Source organism: Hesperophylax consimilis, chromosome 13, assembly GCF_061612785.1.
Source record: "Hesperophylax consimilis isolate HC1 chromosome 13, BYU_Hcon_1.0, whole genome shotgun sequence".
Classification (NCBI taxonomy): domain Eukaryota; kingdom Metazoa; phylum Arthropoda; class Insecta; order Trichoptera; family Limnephilidae; genus Hesperophylax; species Hesperophylax consimilis.
The window spans coordinates 20,125,216-20,146,263 of record NC_142848.1 but is presented as its reverse complement, the minus strand read 5'-3'; the positions used below and the strand labels follow the sequence as shown (position 1 = coordinate 20,146,263).

The following is a 21,048-nucleotide window of genomic DNA, read 5'->3' as shown; positions in this document are numbered from 1 at the left end:
GTCGACATTGTCTCTCCAGACCTCAATTTTAAACTTCACCAAACTAAAAACATTTTTTTTCTTTTTTCCAGAGAGACACCCGCGTATCCTCAACCACCCATGATGTTGTAGATAGAGCTGTTACTAGAAGCGACGTCACGACACTCCGTGATGACCTCACTAGTATGACACACAGCACAGAGCGGTTAACCGACAAGAGAGGACCAAGAACTCAATCTCCGGAGTCCAAGAAGCCTCTGGAAAGGTCCCCAGACGGAAAGAAGCCAAAGGATACCAGCCCAGACAAGAAGCCGGGAGAGGACAAGAAGAAGCCGGGAGACGATAAGAAGAAGCCGAAGGAGGAGTCACCAGATAAGAAAAAGCCAGTGGGACACCACACCACTCCGAAGGAGCAATGCGTCTGCGAAATTTGTACTTGCGGGTAAGTTATCTCAACATACACAAATTTATTGTAATTATTGTTATTAATAATTTATGTTATGTTGAATGAAATTTGAGATTTTTCTTTGAGACTAGATGCTTATCTCTTTGTTATTAGCATAAAACAGATATATAAATGCGTTGATCGATTATAAAGAGGGTTGCAATTTTGGGTATCCATAATATACACCTTAAAAGCGGCATTTCTCAGATTTTGCCTGAGTTTACAAGAAATATATGAAATAATTATTCTTATCGCCAGTCATAAAATTTTCCGTCTTATCATCAGTCAGGCGCAAATTCAGTTTACAAAGCGTAACTTTATCGAACTCTTTAATTTATATTTAATGGAGTACCAAATATTTGTTTACTACTTAGGTACAATTTTTTAATCTGGCTTCTACGGTTAAAAATATAAATACTCTTTAAAAAAATCGAAGTATCACGAAAATCTAGCAAATCTATATTCATTAAATCCAAATATTCATGTTCACATAGTTTTTACGTTGGTTTTGTTGGTGAACCATTCTGAATTGAACTAAAACCAAAGAATAATAATTCAATGAAAATTCGTTTGCCTTTTGCAAGCATTGCATTTGGACATTTTGCAAGCATAATATACAATTACAATTATGTATGTAAGCACGAAATTGTACGTCGTTCGTATGTGCAATAAAAACCCATAAAGTGTAGCCGTAGCCATAAAAATTAGTACAATGTGATTTTTGTACTTCAAACATTGGTAATGGGTGTGAATGATGTCACAAGGCCCCGGGGCGTTTCTTCGTTTGTTAGTTGTTGGGAAATCTCCGCTGATTGTCAACTGGATGAATTGAAGATGATTGGACTAGACACTAGGCACTAGGCACTGAACATAGCATTTATTATTAGGCAATAGTATTTAGCAGATAAATACTAGATAGAATTTTAAATCGAATAATGGCCTATATAGGGATATCCGTGCTGCCGATAGGGATAATCAAGATGTTCATACTAGGAACGTATTTATCGACTATTTGAATTCATTAAAAAAACGTATTTTAAAATAATCGAATGAATAAGAATAACAGAATAATAACAGGATGATGGAAAAGGATATTTTGGGGGTCGTGGTATTTGGTACTATTAAAAAAAATAATTTTGAGATCTCAAAATAATTATTCAAACACAAAAACTTTATTGTGGAAAAAATAAATTTTACTGCGTCCTTGAGGTTAGTTTTCACATGAAAGGCGCTATTCAAGTTATCCAATTATTCTTATTAGTGTTAGTACATTTTCGTTAGTAACAAATATAAAAGTTTGCATATGCTTAACATTTTTTTCTAAATTTTGTTAGCCTGTATGGCAACAGAATTATTTATTTTATTTACAAATAATACACAAGGTTAACTAGGTTTTTTATTCATAATCTGATTATCAACTTTGTTATCTTATAAATATCCTACTATCATTTAATTCGGGAAGCCTAATAATTTATACGTGTATATATAATATTAGTTTTACTGTCAATAACTGTTGGCCTACCTAATAACCCACCTTTTCTTTAACATTTCAACGTTTTGAAATGTTGTAGATTGTTTTATGACGTTGCGCATATACGCTGTAGAAATTGCAATGGTCTAATTCCATTTGCATTTTACAATGAAATGGACGGTTTGCGTTAATGTGAATGGAAATGAATTATTATGATTGATGTTGTACAATATTTCACATACGGGAAGTGGTCGAATGAACATTTAAAGAGTTGTACGTAGAACATGTCGTTATGGTTAATATTAAAATACAATTATGTTTATGTTCGACTAAAATGGATTTGCAAATATTTTTCACAACAAACTTTTAGTCAAAATTGAATACATATTCCACAGAATACTATAAACTACAAACAAAAGTGGTTGGGGATCAATAAAACGACCGATAAAAAGTCATTGAAACCGATCAAATGTATAGATTCCAATAAAACATTGTTTTGTTTCAATGCAACATAAAAAATGTATATTTTATGTGCCTTGTTCGCGCACACGAATTAAGTCATCGTAAATCAGGTTAGGTTAGGATACTTTGGGTTACATAAAAATTTATCGTTAGGTTTCTTTTTCAAATTAACGCTAACGAGTATTTTTTTAAATGTGAATACCACATAAAGGTCCTAACCTCTGGAACCAGTGAGCCTATGGCATCTCCAATTGGGGTACATTGAGGCTGAAGCATAATAAAGGCTGAAGGTAGTGGGAGAGAAAGGAGGTGGGGATGTATCTGGCTATTCAGATCTGGTCACCAAACACAGCTAAAGCCATTTCCGGCAACGTTTCAAACCTGAATGGCGGTCTTACGCCAAAGCGATTCTTGAACGTGACGTAAATACACTATACATATTTTTAAATTAATAAGTTGTGAAATAATACAAATTAGAGAGATACATGCGCACGCCGGGATTTGAACCCGTGACCTCAGGATTGCTAGTTGAAAGCTTTACCCCTCGGCCACGGAGGCCGTCAAATAGTCACAAAACTACGGATTATGCGATGGCGTGTTTGTCGTGCATTTAGTTTTGTTACAAATTTTGCCAAAAACGAGAAAATAGGAATCCTACCACAACAACCCTGGACAAATCGTCATTCTTGAAAAAATGTCACCACATCAAGTCGAGAATTCTCCATGTTCGTTTTTTTACCTTACTATAGAAGACGAAGGTTACGTTGTTTAACTAATTATTTATTGTAAAATTAAATAACGAAACTGGAGCATTTTACAAAATCATTAATTAAATATAATTAATTATATCGGGTTTATGATGTGCATTGTACAATAACATGATGACACAGCAATCCTTCGCTAATTACGTAGGCAACGTAATATTTAAAAATTACCGAATCAGCGTGATGACTGGTGACGAAGTCATTATAGGAAATGATAGTCGACATCCTTTTGGTCAGTTATTTCTGCTGACCAATTTGTAAGTGGTCATTTTTAGGAGGTAACATATTCTTCCAAGAACCTGAAAAACAAACCTTGGACACTCATTCATATCATTTATTTGCACATTAAAGTTATTTATAGCAGTGATCGCAATTATTAACAAATCAACATGCACAATTGCCATGTTAGGTATCGATAAATAATTTATCGGAAATGAACAGAACGTTATATTATTATGCGCACAGTTTAGTTGGATGAATGTCAAACAGTAATTAGATTTATATTACACATCTAATTATATTTTTACGCTGATCATTTCAAATTTATATTACGCATTTATCTACTCTAGTGAAAATAATTTTAATAGGGAATGACATCTTAAAGTACGGATATTCACCTCGTGTGATTGTTATTGTAGTTCTAGAATTACAAACTTCTTCGCTTGAATACATAGGTTATGTCTCGTCTGGACGTTCGTGCCTTCTAGTACAGATATTCACCTTATGTTATTGTTATTGTAGTTCTAGAATTCCGAACTTCTTTGCTTGAATATATAGGTTATGTCTCGTCTGGACGTTCGTGTCATCTTAAAGTACAGATATTCACCTCATATGATTGTTATTGTTATAGGTTATGTCTCGCCTGGACGTTCGTGTCATCTTAAAGTACAGATATTCACCTCACGTGATTGTTATTGTAGTTCTAGAATTCTGAACTTATTTGCTTGAATACATAGGTTATGTCTCGTCTGGACGTTCGTGCCATCTTTCAGTACAGATATTCACCTCATGCAATTGTTATTGTATTTCTAGAATTCCGAACTTCTTTTCTTGAATACATAGGTTTTGACTCGTCTGGACGTTCGTGTCATCTTAAAGGACAGATATTCACCTCATGTGATTGTTATAGTAGTTCTAGAATTCCGAACTTCTTTGCTTGAATACATAGGTTATGTCTCGTCTGGACGTTCGTGTCATCTAAAAGTACAGATATTCACCTCATGTGATTGTTATTGTAGTTCTAGAATTCCGAACTTATTTGCTTGAATACATAGGTTATGTCTCGTCTGGAAGTTCGTGTCATCTAAAAGTACAGATATTCACCTCATGTGATTGTTATTGTAGTTCTAGAATTCCGAACTTATTTGCTTGAATACATAGGTTATGTCTCGTCTGGACGTTCATGTCATCTAAAAGTACAGATATTCACCTCATGTGATTGTTATTGTAGTTCTAGAATTCCGAACTTATTTGCTTGAATACATAGGTTATGTCTCGTCTGGACGTTCGTGTCATCTAAAAGTAGAGATATTCACCTCATGTGATTGTTATTGTAGTTCTAGAATTCCGAACTTATTTGCTTGAATACATAGGTTATGTCTCGTCTGGACGTTCGTGTCATCTAAAAGTACAGATATTCACCTCGAGTGATTGTTATTGTAGTTCTAGAATTCCGAACTTATTTGCTTGAATACATAGGTTATGTCTCGTCTGGACGTTCGTGTCATCTAAAAGTACAGATATTCACCTCATGTGATTGTTATTGTAGTTCTAGAATTCCGAACTTATTTGCTTGAATACATAGGTTATGTCTCGTCTGGACGTTCGTGTCATCTAAAAGTAGAGATATTCACCTCATGTGATTGTTATTGTAGTTCTAGAATTCCGAACTTATTTGCTTGAATACATAGGTTATGTCTCGTCTGGACGTTCGTGTCATCCTTAAGTACAGACATTCGCCTCATGTGATTGTTATTGTAGTTCTAGAATTTAGATTGATTTTGATTAGACCTTCAGCATCTGAATCAAAATAGAACTGCCTTCTCTTATCTGATCACAATGCAGACATCTTGTTACGTGGTAAAGTGATAACGTCACGTTATTACAAAGGAAGTGCTACTTGCACGAGTAAGTACCATATACCGTACTCTAGTCCTGACATCATCACTTCCGCTTATCACGAAACAAAATTAAAATATTAAAAATCGCTGCGAAAAAACAATCGTTTTATTTGCAAGGTTTTTTGGTTTTTCAATTCGGACTATGATAAATTAAAGCCAATTTGAAATGAATGGACGTGGCACTAATGATTTTATAATTACGTAAGTTGTGTTCATGTCTAGTTGAAATGATTGGATAACATGGTACCCTTGAATTATGGTATTGTGTTGTTTCAAGGATTTAAGAGATACATTGTAAATAACGAAACTTTTACAAAATTTTCCGGAAAAAAATCAATGTTCTACCGTGATGGGAAGAAGCCTCAGATACGTTGGAATACTTTATACGTTCTGTAACCAAAAGAAATCTCAATTAGAAACATTCAAATAAAACGCTACAAAAGGACTGGGCTTCTGTAAATAAATATTTAAATTACTTTTAACTATTTTATATTCAAACTGCTAGGGTTTATCCTTGGGAGATAGACATATACCACCATGGATTTTCTGTAGACCTTTTTAAGATATGCAATTCCGTAGTACATTATGTTAAGGTAACTCATAAGGTTTAGCCAACGTTAACAATGTAAACGTCCGAAAATAGTTTTTTTACCACTTGATAACAAAACATCGACTTCTCTCTGCTTTAATAATTACAAGATATTACTATATATATATAATACATTTGCGTTTAAATTAATTTAATTTTAATTTCTTATAAACTACGCAACGGATAGGGTTTTCATATTTAGAGAAATTCATCTGGAAGGTTTATATATATATATATCCTTCCGGATGAATTTCTCTAAATGTGAAAACCCTATCGAAATCCGTTGCGTAGTTTACAAGAACTACGCTCATAAACAGACAGACACGGATATGGTTGTTAACACCATTCCACGATGAGCTATAAAGCTTTGAAATATGTTTTCAAATGAACAAAAAAAAATTTTGAATTGTTCAATAAGAGAAAAATGAGCAAAGCCTGCTAATAACTGGAACTAGTTTTACAAATTATGCAGTATTTAAAAAAAAAATATGTCTCAATAAGAAAAAAAACGGATTTTATTTGACGTATTATATTACGTATTCGTTAAATCATACAAAACTTCTTATTTCTTTCATAGTGTTTTTTCTATGTAATATCTGTTCAGGCTCATAAAGCCCCACACTCATAAGAACATGTAACACGATACTAAGTCAAATTAATATACCGTGTAAACACAGACGTATTCACCTGTGCATATATACTGCGTTCAAATCAACATTAAATAATGAATATTTAATTACTTGTGGAATACAACACCTTTATATGTACCTATACCATACCTGTATCAAACGGTTACATGTGTGGGTACTTTACAAAATACAACGTATTTTGTAAAGTATGAAATGGGTAAACAAAAACAGTTCTACGTTTTCTGCCTCCGATATTAAGTTTATAAATGATTTGATTGTTTATTATTACGTTTTAAAAATAATTATCGCTTTACTCTATAACAATATGTCTTTTTAATTAGCTTTTTCAGTTAAATGGATAAGGAAAAGCTCTATAGCTCAAGATAGAAACGATTTTACTTATTGATCAAAAATTCTAGACAAATAAAGCTATATAAATTTTAAGATATGAGAACTAACTGTTAGTTTTTATGGTGCAACAAATAGAAGTTCTACTTTACAATGAAGATATGAGAAGAAGAGGTTGCATGAGCTGATACAGGCTAAGGAGGTTTGCAAGGACCGAAATACATACAAATAATAATAATATTTGAAGCATTTATATATCGCCGTTTTTGTGCAAAATCACCTCAAGGGTACAACTACAAATATATAATACACGTCTACGATGATCTACTAAGTATAAATAGAGATGAAATACAGTACCTTACTTACCTGGTAGGTCACTAAATAGACACATATAGCTTAATCCTCCCTACCTACCCACAAGAAACTTCGTCTGTCCAATACCTTCTGGTTTTTTAAAATATTTTAACTTCAAAATAACAACAAAAAAAACATCAAAAATGTCACCGGAGACCAAAATTTCAACTTTTTAACTCCAAACTATGTCTGGAATATCTGGTTAAAGTAAGTTGAGTACGTCCCTTAACATCATGTATGCATACATTATACACTATGTATGTGTAGTAAGATTTCATTTAATCATTTAAAAAAAATGATATCACGATCATTTCTCATTCTTATATCAGTCATTTCGCCCTTCGAAAGTATAAAAAAACTGAATAATAACATTCAATTAGGATAGAAGTGTAAACATTAAAACTAGATTTGCAACAATTGAAACGTAGATTTGTTCATAAGAACTACGCTTATGTTTTGCATGGCGATAATCTTAGCTCTAAGCTGACCACAGAGATGTCTTGAATTACACCGCAAGTGAGTCATAAACAGTTCGGAATAAAAATGAAAGATTGAATAATATGAAGGTACCGTCATAATCATTAATCATTTTTCTTTTTATTCACCGCTGCAAATAGGATTCAGTTGGGAATGATTGCACTTTGCACGTGTTTTAATGGAGAGAAAAACGCAAAACAACAACCGAGATTCGTTTCTGAAATAAATACTAAATGTGTGAATGTATTTTTAATATTTCTCGCGATGTCATCTCGCCGACTAAAGTCAATATAAGTAGGTCAACTTTATTTAAGTGCTGGCATTTTAAGAATTTTATACAATAAAATATATTCCAAACGTTTTCAAAGATGAAAAAAATATTTTATAATAAATATTTTTAATTTTTTTTTGCCATTTTGAAATTTGTAGTTGCGAAATTTTACTACGAAAACGGAGAAAACTTACAGAATTTTTTTTTGCTATTTTATTAAGAACCTCTTCAAATCATTCGTTATCCTGTTAAATAGGGATTGCAGGCCCTTAACGAATTAATTGTTAGTTTCCTAATAACGTTTTGATGTCGGAACACGTTTAAAAATCCATTGCATTTTCGCATTTCGTCATTATACAAGACAAACGCAAGTGCATGAACACATGTTCCGATATTATTTTCCGGCCTCTTTGTTTTCTCCCTCCTAAAACATGGGTCTCATCAAGTCCAGCTACCTCCTTTCATCAAAAGGACGCACACAACATTCCCAAAAAATGACATAGGCCTGTGTAGAGTTATAAGGAAAGATAGTTAGTAGTAGGCCGGTGCAGTTGTTTTCTGTCATGCTTTAGTATTTTCTAAAAAAAAAATTAGTATATTATTTTTAAATCGTGTTATCTGGCGAAAGTATTACCTGCGACTGCGCAATGAAAAAAATGACCTTTAGGTATGTTTATGAACATAATACGGACCACTGATAGCTCCGTTGTAACCTCTCCCACTCTCTCATAAATGAGAGGTTACAACGGAACTATCAGTGGTATGCCTTTATATGGTACTATGTCGATTTCTATTGTTCGGTATGTTTTTCCATAGAATTCCGTGTAATTTATTGTAGCGCAGTACCTACCTACCAGACAGCTGACATTAGCATTGAATGGAAATTCTCTCTACCATTGATTGTTGTTGAAAAATCATTACAAAACTACACATCACCAGGGAAAATAATAAATAAATACACTGCAACAGCGGAATATGGTAATTTCGGCTCATTCATTAAATATTAAAAAAAATATTTTCATAGTTTACATACTTATTTCAAATAATCTACATAGAATATGCAAAACGTGAGATGTTCAATAACTAATTAGGCAATCAAAAATAATTATGAAGTCTTAAAAAAGAATCTTTTCAAATCGAGAGAAGCAATAAAATAGGTACCTGCTTATACTACATTTTACAAGACTCTTATTTTTATTCTATTTTTAAAATGTGTACCCAAGTAATATTTATTGATTTCATCTTAGCAAGTCAAGTTGCATTCCGTGATATTTTACGTCCAACAACTACTAGTGCTGCGAAGTTAGCCAAAGTAGGAACTAACGAAAGAGCGATCTATTTTTGAATACAATATATTTCTGTATTAAAAAATCTGCACATGCGATTCCACTGACTGGAAAGTTAAGCGTGGCAAGCTGTAAGCAACGTTCAAAAATAAGACCACATAAAATTTAACGGCCTTTCAGGTAAGGACTTTAAGTGTTTATGACTTTTGGAAACCTGTTTGTAAGATTGGCCGGCCCGCGAAGGCAAACATTTAAAATTAAAAATAGAACAATGCAAAGATGGACGTGAGAAAAATTGTTCGTTTCGATATTTGAATTTTAAAATGTTGCCACGCTCGCTGTTTCAACTTTAACGTTTGTTTACATTTCTCATCACGTCTAAAGTATTTTGTTTCGTTTGCATATCACGACTCATCTTTCCGACGTGAGAAGAGCGCAATTTTTTTTTAGAAGTTTGTTGAGGAATGTTCATACAAGACTATGAACCTTTATAATACTAGTTAGCGGCCCTCCACAATGGCAACCAAATTCAATTCTTGTATGGATTATTATGAATTCTAAGATTCAATCGCAGATATAAGCTAAAGATGGTTAAAATCAATTATATTATAGAGCACTGCTCCCCTAATTGCGCGTTCTCGCCTGATCTATTATTTAATATATTTAATAGAATTTATGGGATGAATCAGTGAGAGTAGGCTTTCTTTATGTCATAGAATGCCTGATAAAATAGAAATCCAATTTGAATCAATTTCAATTTTCGTTCTCTCCTTTATAGAAATGTGCCGCACATTAGAGCAATATCTATGGTTATATTTCTATTTTTGAGACCGATAATTCGTGGTGGAATTCCATTATAATATATTATAATAAAACGAATAAAAAACTTTATTCCACTTAATTTTATTTTGACCGTTTATATACACAACATATGGGGGAGGGGGAAGAGGGGTAGTTTAAAGGGTTTTAATCAATTTTATTTGTTACTAAGTCGTTTAAGATTGTGGAATTTCTAAATATTTGGTAATTAAGATGGCTTTGACGAGCTGAAACCGGTTACGGTCAAAATAAAATTAAGTGGAATAAAGTTTTTTATTTGTTTTATTATAATATATCTATGGTTATGTCAAATACAAAAATAGCACAGAAATAGAGCAAGTGTGAATGCATGACAATTTCTCTCACCCAATTATTCTCAACCCAGCATAATATAAATATTTTAAATACCAATAAACATTTTTTCTTACATTTCCTGCTACTTCCAAATGAATTAGTATGTTCATAATAATGTGTATTAAGCTAATATAAATAATAAAAAAAACATTGGAAATGATAGAAAAGCTGTAGCTAAAGCTGTAAAAGAGGCATAAGAATTGATTCCTTGGAGATTTTCTCTACTCTACTAGAATTTGGTCGTTAGTGCAAAACTGATATTCGTATTTTATGCGCAAACTTGGACGAGCAGAGGTCGAAATTATGACATCTGCGCGTGCAAACATCGTACCATACGTTGCTGGTTTTATTTTAACATTTCGTTTTACCGGTCATTGCTTCTAGAAGTGAAAGGAAGTAATGTTCAGAGAAAGAAACATTTCACAACGCATCAACAGAGCAGTCACCACTTAAAAATTTACAACATGGTATTTTGTTCTACTAGAACAATTGGCTGGGACCTGAGACATGCATAACATCAAAGCCGACCGCAATACGCAAACTTTTGGTTGAGATAACAAAAAAAGGGGCTCATTGAATGTTGATAAATTAACTTTCTTCTTGCACCGAAAAAATAAAAAAGTTTTAGACAGGACTTTTAGGTACCAATGGAATTTCTAAATTCAAATATTTTATAATTATTGCCAAAGTCGCATCTAAAATCATGAAAAATATTCTGAATCCTTAGAGGCCTATAGTTATAATTAAAAACAAAATAAATTTAATTTTGTATGGCTGCCCAGAATGAAAAGAAAATATATAAAAATAAAATGCGTTTGGTTTGTTTTTGTACCGACTCAGGTGTTGTGCTAATCTTATCGCAACAATCATCAATCACCTTATCAAAAAGTTAAACAGTGTTTACAGTTTGGAAGACGTTAGAATTCAAGGCTAAAGGTTTTTCTATGCCTTCATAGCAGCCTTTCGAACCTGAAATTGCTATAATTTATTCGGCGAAACATTGTTTTTTTTTCAGATACTGTTTAACAAACCACAAACATTTTGTTGACAGTTGCTTGACTGGTATAACCTAAGGATCGTTTGTTTCACAAAATCTGACCAATTTGTCAAATTTCAAAGTTAATGTTCGAGTTCTATCCAAGTATGCGATACAACCGGCCCATAATAAAATAATAACTTGAATAGAATATAAATTTTAACTTTGAATTTGATGAATTGTTCAAATTCAGTGAAACAACCCGTCCATACTGCACTGTAAAAAAATGTAACAATATATTTCTGTGCAAGTTTTTTCTGTTATTTCATCATTTTGATAAAATCCAAGCCTCTAATACTCTCTGAAGAGAACGCAGTTTTAGAAATATAATCGTCATTTAAAAAATAATCATTTGTAAAAATTGACTATCGATAGATTGAGATGTCTAATGTGTTGAAAGCTGGTATTAAAGTTGCCTGTACATTCAGTTGTGCGCGATTTCTATCTTACCAACAATGAACGGCCTCTGCCTACTCATAGTGTTTCATATCTGAAAAAAATATAAATTTTTAAGAAAACATTGTTTTCGATAATAAAGTAAGTATTATAAATGAATGAGCCGTGCTGTTGACAGATGGCTATAACTAGTCAGCATCACGTTGCCTGTAAATGCATTTGTAGGTTTGTGCGCGATTTCCATCTTGCCAACAATGCCTTATTCATAGAATCCATGGAAACAACATCATGAAGACCTCTCTCATTCTGGGCGGTGATGTCATGGCTGCGTCAGAAACCTACACTGTTACGTTATTGGTAATATTTCTTTAACCCACACAGCCGGCACCAAAACCCGTTCCATCATGGCGGCTCCAGCCGGAGAAATAATAATAATAAGTGATATAAGGCCGCAGTGGGCGATTTCACCTTCCTGCGAGGTGTGTCACAAGACCGTCTACAGCTTTTTTCGGACAGATGTTCGCTTTTTCTCCATTTTCACCAACTTCAGAGAGATTTCCCGCGGTTTCCATGGCACATTTGAAATCAGAACACCTTAAGCATTTCTCTTAGCTTTTCAATAAATTTGTATTGTGTGTTGCCATTCTTGCAGAAGGTAAATTATATTGATGTTTTTTTTCAGGTACCTATCTACTCCATTCTCATAATATATTGCTGAGGTTTTTTTGGGAGTGACTCGAAAAAACCCGAGCAAGTATCTTTACCATCTTCAAAATTAATTGTTTACCAATAAATTAAGGACATACTCGTAGCATAAGTTAATTTTGAACAAAATTTATTTCCGTGGTTACACAAATCAATTAATCCGATAATTTTTTTTAATATCAACGGTATAAAATATACCATTAATGTAAATAATGTGATATCGGCGCCCGAAAGCAAAGATTACGTGGATTATTTTCAAATAAAAACTTTTTACGATGTATTGGTGCCATTTATTTATTGACTGTTGATTATGATAATATTAGTAAATACAAAAAAAATGAGAAATCTCGGAAAAGCAATCGGACCGGGTAAATGTCGATTTTTCTTAGCTTTCGGAGCTTTGAAATTAAAGTACTTTCACAGTTGACCGCTAGATGCTGCTAGTACGTTTATAGAAATATTTGGAAAGTGATTAGATTTTTTTCGTTCAAAATTTCAGAAAAGTTAAACCAACCTAACCTAACAGTGTTACAATAACAATGAAAAATTGTATTTGAATCCCGGAAAACGTTTTTACGTCGAACTTTCTGATCAAAACATTTCTGCCAAATTCTATTTCGGCTCTATATATCTCAATATAGGCAAATTACATAACACGTCAAATTTAACTCGGACCATTATTTTGTTATCATATTAAAAACAAGATTATTATCTTATATAATTTGGCACCTAGCACTTGATGTGATAAGATATCCACTTTAAGATTTTGAGTGGACGTGCTATAATTGATGTTTTTTTATTTATTTATAGAAGCGTTAAATAAATATGTACAAAAATATACCAATGTAAAAACACTGTTTAGTGCGGGTAAGAATGATAACATAAAATCGAACTATCAGAAGACAACATTCGTTTTAACAATTAAATTATTTTGAAGTAAGTTTTATGAGAAAAAATTACAGTTACTTATTGAATAAATCTAACGGTATATATAAAATAGATATATTAAAAATGGGTTGCTAAAACATAAACATCCGTCTACATTATATGTTTGTAAATAATGGTTTCAATGAATTTGATCGGTGGGTTCTTAGACTGAAGGCAATATTCCCTAACCAATACAAGAGTGCCTTTTAAGGCGATGCACTACGTCGTGTAATATTTTAATATTCAATAACAACCCTTACGTAGATGGCGATAAGGTTTAAATTCCCGCTTAACACCATCCGCCTGTTTTGATTTATGCAAGAAAAAAAACATGGCCAAAAAGTGCCTTTTATTTTATTTTGTGGATGTTCAGGCATAAATATTTAATTTTTTTAATAATTAATTTTTAATAACTTAATTATTCACATTATTCGATAAAATCATAACCGAAAATGGGTTCGTAAGTAGGAGATTTCGAACTTTAAAGCAGTTTTCATAGGCCTTATACATTATTTTTTTCTGGGCTTATAAAAAGACTTATCTAAAAGGTACTCGATTATTTCAAAGGCCAAGATGTATTCTACTCGAAGTATTTAATTAAAGTATCTGAAACATTTCTAGGCGACCAAATTTTCAAACCAAAAACACATGATTTTGCATTACTAAGTATGGCATCGCCTTAAGCGAATAACCTGTACCGAAAAATCTGGCAAAGGATTAGCATAATATCGCAAAACTTTACTTTGTGGCACTTCGCGATGTCAGTATCAACAACTTTAGAAAAATAATATTATAAAATCGTAATGTATAAGTAGTCATTATATACGTTCATAATATTTCCAGCGCATGCAACCTAAATAAAAAAACTCCTTCATTAGTAACGGCCTTAAATGGGCCAATTTTAAACTGTTAATTCAAATACCTTATAAAGTGCTTTCAATCAAAATAAAATGTTTGCATAAGCATTCCTATACAAGCAGAATAGACATGGAGTTTGATGCCTATAAGAAAACATATAAAAACACCCACTGCATTCTGTTTACGTTCTTTATTTTATGGATTAATCGTGTTGTTCTATAGATTTTATATATTCAGAATTATGGCTCTCATATCTAGACCGTACTTTTACCAACACTTTATTCCATAATACAGGTCATTTACTGATGTTATAGCTAAGCTACACTTATCATTTACACCATCACATATTAGAAACCGGTGTCTTCATTGCCACCACTGCCAAACTACGTTTTTTGTTAAACGTTAAATGAAAAGTATACCATCCACTTTGGGAACGAGATATTCAAGTTTCCTGTTTAGTTTGGACCGCAGCCCGCAGCCAAAACATGGAAAACAAATTGCCAAAAATATTGACGTTGGGTGGCACTGTGCGGCGAAGTTGACAAGTAAAGGCCTCTCGCTCCCTCGCCAATGGGGATGAGCGGAAAGATGTAGTTTTATTTTGAATTTCGCCTGTGTTTTGGATACAATATAATAAGAATGTAGTCTACAATGGTTCACCTGTTTCATTTATTGTCTTTTTCATTTACATTGTCCGGTCTTGGAAAATAGTGTCGGCTGGAAAATGACTTAAAAATTGGTAGCATAGTGCAAATTGGTAGTGAAATTTTATGTAAATAAAATTACTGCATCTTTCGAGACGATTACATTAGTAAATAAACATTTTAGTAGACATTTAAATTACATGCTTGTTATCTCTAAATAGTATAAAACAAAGTTGCTATCTGCATCTGTCTGTTTGTGTGCTTAGTTCTTCTAAAGTACGCAACGAATGTTGATAGGGATCTCTTTTTAATATAAGAAAATACTAGCGTCGATGTTATTAAATAATGTATTGTATTATTGATAGTAATTAAAGAATGCTTTAATGCTAACATTAAACTTCAATCACATTGTTTTGTAGTGTTTTTATTGCAGGTAAATAAATACAGTATCATATTCGTATCACAAGAAATAGAGTTCAAACTATCAGAGATAATCTAAAGATAAATCTTGTTTCCTCTTTGCTTGATATTTCAAAGAAGATTTTTTGTTTTCTAGCATAAATAAATTTACAAGAAATTATTATTTTTCACAGATTCCTGTACAACATTTCAGATAACATAGGTACCTATGTTCTAAGAGAAAATCATTCGCATTATTTAATTTATTGGCGTTTAAGAGAATGACTTTTGGTTATTTCGTGATAACAATAAAAACCATTGTATTCTATACCATATCAAACTTAACATTATTTTTAATGTGCCACGATTTATACTAAAACTATCAAATTAAAATATTCTTTGTCAATTTTCTTTCATTCTGAATAACAGCGCGTAGGACGATAACGTACAATCATTAAGATCTATTTGGTTCAAATCTTCCTACGTTAAAACACGTGTCATTAAAATATTTCAGTATTTTTAAAAGGATTATGTGGGACGCTGAAAATATGTTCAATAAAACAAAATTGATTCATATCTAAATAGAAATTGTTTTGCAGAATCATTTTCACAAAGTGGGCGAAAATGGTTAATTTTCATATGTAACTATCATATATTTACATGTAACAACACTACATATGTAAGTCCCATACAATATAGTCAAATACAATTTCTATGTTCATCTAAGAATAGCAGTATTTTTTGGCTCAACGTGAACAGACTAACTAACCTACAAAATTCAGATCGGCGAACTCTGGAAGTGTTCTCAGACTAAATAAATCACAGACTAGAATAATGACTCGAGAACAATTTGAATGTCAAATGCCAAACCGGTAAATGCCTCAAAGATTTTTAGTGCAGCCAGACTTATAGAAATGAAATTTTAAATGCCAATACAAGTAGTAAAAACAGAGTAGGTATACGATATCTAAAAATAGTTCGTTCTTAAAATAACACAAGGACTCTTAATAATAATATTTTGATATTTTATCAGTTAATTGTTCGATTTAGCTTGGTGGTCTATTCAAAATTATAGTGTTTTTTACTCGGATTCGTTAAGAACTCAACACAAGGATGCCTTATAAAAATTATAAAATATGGATGAGACTATTTGTGTATGGTGTATCGTCTATTTTTTTCAATGCTCCATATCTCATAATGGAATTGTCCTTGTTAGGTGAAACTTAATGCATTGACATCGAAATTCCAGACAGCAAGCACTATACTAATTTCAAGACTTTAGGATTCACCTTTCAAGAGTTATTTTAGTAAAACAAACAGATTTTCTGCTTTAAGTTAAGATTGATACGATTTATTATGCCTACAAACAACGTAACATAGGAAACATATACTTAGTTAAAAACTGCGAAGAAATAAGCCCCGCTAGTAAATAGAGCTCGTTGGGAAATTGTACCCCAAATTCCAAGGTCTAGCGGCTAAAGCATATTCGGGTCATAATAACACATTACAATCTTTAAGCAGGTCAAATGAGCCGAAAGGCCTCGTCGTTCCATTATCAGATTAACCATGAAATTTGGAATATTTCCTATGCCTAATAGCACCTATATGAAATCTGCTGTGTGCTTTTCTTTGAAAAAACAAGTTTTTGTAAAGTTTAAAACAAATAACACATGCGATAATAACAATATATGCGTTGGCCTAGAAATGGAATACAAAAAAAAATAAGTGTGAATTTTATGATACTAGAACTCGCCGTTCGAGAGTTTTTACTAATTCATAAAAAATTCATGGCCGCAAACGTTTTTAATGTATAAATGTATAGTTTCATATGATAATGATTTTGATAAATTCAAACATGAATGACCAATGACTTGGTAATTGGCAATTGAAAGGCAATCAAAATAATTAAAAGTCGAACCCCAGATATCAAAACATGAGCTCATCGATGCCAATAACATTAAGTTTTCAACACTCGACAAGTAATATTTTTCACCATCGTAAACAGTATCAAAGAAATGAGCTGCGAACACAATGCAGAATAAACAAAACCGCAAATGCCTGAAAGCAAATGTTTGTTTTATTCAAAACTTGAGAAATCGACAAATGATTCACGATTCTATTAAAAAAACAGATGGGTGTATTTCGACAGGCGTTCTTTAACTGAAATGCCAAGGAACAATGAACCTCCACCAAGGAGGACCCAAATAAGTCATACGAAAACAAAAAATAATTCTTTAATCCAAGCTTTTGTGTTTGAAAAGTTTTGGTCAACATGTAAAATATGAGACAAACTTTTTGATTATATCACCTGTTTGTTTGTCGTGTTTTGTTTTGTATACTTTAATTATTATTTATCTGTGTGGCATATGTTCAATCAGAGGCCAAGTTCAACAGACAGGTCAATTCTAGACTGATTTTGAAATTTCGTCATCATAATAAATATATTATATGGTCGTGGATCATGTTTAAAAATACCGCATAACGCATTTATGATAAAACTAATACATAACTTCTGAATATTAATTACTAATAAACACACTTTTATCTGCAAATATGTCACTTTAAAAATTAGGTGAATTATCAACAAATACGGCATGACTGGATACTTACTGTACTCTAGCTGTACATAGCATATATATTTGACTTACTTTGACCAGTGATTCCTAACATTATTTGGAGTAAAATATGAGAATAACATTTTGGTCTCCGATGACTTTTTTCAAAATCAAACAAAATTTTCTTTCACTCAGTCGAGTAACTGAACAATCCCTCACCCGACCATAATGATTTTTTTTAATGTTTTAAGTTGAAAAAAATAAAAATAAAAGTATCACCGGAGACCGAAATTCCAATTACATTTTTTACTCCAAATGATGCCAGGAATCATTGGTTAAAGTAAGTCAAGTACGTCCCTCAACACCTTGTATACACAGTTTGGAAATCATAAATTAAATTTCATCAATTGGCTGATTTGTCATTTAAAGCAATTTAAATGATTTTAGTGCCCTCTTTTTCAACACTTATTTACCATGCGTACAAGTAAACACGAAGTAATTCGAAAAATCCTAATATTATTATAGGCAGGTGAATCTGACCTGAAGGGGAAAAACCTGACTTCAGCATTTCAAAATACGTTATTATTATACAGAAGTATGTTGACCTCAATTTGGCAAACAGTTTTCTCTGCCGCTGTATGGATTAGTTTTGGCGGGTTGTGCCCAAACAAATTGACCTCCTATAATATTATAACAGATTGGATCTGTAACAATTCGGGAGCTATTTATTTATGCTATTATTGAAAAAAATTGCGACTAGCTTAGTAAACAACGTAAAATCATACTCTTTGTTGGATTGGCATCGGTAATAAGATACAAGATATAATGTTTATAAATATGTATTGTACCGTTTCAGTCAAAATATTAATGTCATGAGAGTAAGGGGAGAAGAAATAAAATATATATTGTACCGGTTTAATCAAGATATTAATGTCATTAGAGTAAGGGGAGAATAAATAAAATATAAATTGTACCGATTTAGTCTAGTATATTAAAATAAAAGTGGATAAACAGGTCTTTAAAACACGCGCGATTTTTCGAGCACGACGGCGTAGCCGAGTGCTCGAAATAAAGCAAGTGTTTTAAAGACCAGTTATCCACGAATACTTTACGCTATTTTTTTTTATTGGTACACTTTGAAAACATAAATATTGATATTATTATTAAAAATTTGGAAATAAGAACTATTAATGAATTCGTGATGTGACATCACAATATCTTGTTATCATGGAAATGAAAAACACAAACATTAATTTGCAATCTGTCACATAAGATTAATAGTTGACATCACAGTTTTTACTAGTTATTGTGTGTTGTAAAATGAGTTCTAACATTCATAATTTAAATACCAAAGCAGAATCGCGGTTAATACCTGAAAATTAAAATATTCCTGTCAGATTTATAGTTAAAAGTTGACATTCAGACTTCACATTTTGTCGATTTGTTGATGTTGCTATGGTAACTTTAAAAAACGCGCGTTCCATAAAGTGCGATTTAAACACGCTAGAGGGTACTTTAAATGAGTAAAAAAGGGCACCAATAAAAAAAATATTAATGTCACGAGAGTATGGGAAGAAGAAAGAAAATATATATTGTACAGGTTTAATCAAAATATTAATGTCATGAGAGTAAGGGGGGAAGAAATAAAATCGCATAGAAAATCAAATTTATAATATCAGTTAAATGTTTGTTGCACACTCGTATTATTTTTAATCCCACGATCAGAAGCTTAATTTATTGTTTGCCCGTTTAAATAGAAACTTTAGAAACTTCTCGTTCGGTTTAACGACAAACAGCCTTTGCAATTTGGGCCAACGCGTTGTCCATGTAAGGGAAGGCGAGATTGGATTGGATTGGCTCAGACGGCGACTTGGCGTTATCTGTTTATGGTCCACAAGTCAATTGGCCGCTATCTTACTTAATTCTTCAATGCATCTACCATTCATATCAATCAACTAATAAAACTGCATAAAAATAGCGCACGCCAATTATTGTAAATCACGCCTTGTGTGTCTGGGACCTTAGGCCTGGGCGGGTCGCGATTTCAATTGCGAAACTTATCTTAAATTCTCGTATCTAAGCCAATTATAATAAATATTATAATGTCACGTTCTTAATAACTGGTTGCGATATTATTTATTTACTCGATTTATTATCGTTTGGTTCTGTCAGCGAATGAGTGTGTCTTCCGTCAAAAAGTTAAGGCGATGCCATCCGTAGTAATGCAAAATCATGTGTTTTTGGTTTGTAAATTTAATCGCCTAGAAATTTTTCAGATGCTTTAATTAAATACTGCGAGTAGAATACATCTTGACCTTTGAAACAATCGAGTATTTTTTAGATAAGTCTTTTTATAAGCCCAGAAAAAAATAATGTATAAGGCCTATGAAAACTGCTTTAAAGTTCAAAATCTCCTACTTACGAACCCATTTTCGGTTATCATTTTATTGTATAATGTGGAAAATTAAGTTATTTATAAAATGATCGAAAAAAAAAATTTATGCCTGAACATCCAAAAAATAAAATAAAAGGCACTTTTTGGCCATGTTTTTTTCTTGCATAAATCAAAACAGGTTGATAGTGTTAAGCGGGAATTTAAACCTTATCGCCATCTACGTAAGGGTTGTTATTGATAGCGGCTCAATTTGAAATATTACACGACGTAGTGCATCGCCTTAAATCGAAGGCGTCGTAGAATCACCCCTATATTCAAAATAACAAGAACGCATGATTATTTTGAAATGTGGATAAGAAATGACTGATTTTCCAAAGGTCTCAAGATTAAGTTCTCATTTAACGATAGAAAATAAATAAAGACCTACCTAAGTCTGGTACAAACCGAACTATATTATTTATTCCAAATTTCACACGAAACATTATTAGACGTTCAGTTTAATTAGTTTTTTAAACATTTTGTTCGTATTCGCGTCCATGAAAATGAGTTGCAGGAGTTTTGCATTTGGAAGTATGTATGTTTATGCACCACAGATGCAAAATAATAATTTATTAGAGCCACTTTAAGTCCAACATTTGAAGTGCAAATAAAGCAGGCTCGCCACGCCAAATGCTTTGTAATATCTGTCTTCTGCGTTGTGTTTATGCTTCCTTGATTGAAGACACGGTCCAGCAGTAACATTCCTGATTTATTGCAGCATCCTTA

The 21,048-nt window shown here is 32.3% G+C and overlaps 1 protein-coding gene across 1 annotated transcript in view; it reads left to right on the top strand.

Moving 5' to 3' along the window:
* Positions 1-21,048, top strand: part of Sdb (SAXO downstream of blistered) — a 55,132-nt gene that overhangs the window by 8,018 nt on the left and 26,066 nt on the right. The window contains exon 2 of the mRNA XM_089638850.1: positions 72-421. Within this exon, the coding sequence (XP_089494976.1) occupies positions 72-421 (350 nt within the window). The remainder of the gene's footprint in view (positions 1-71; positions 422-21,048) is intronic.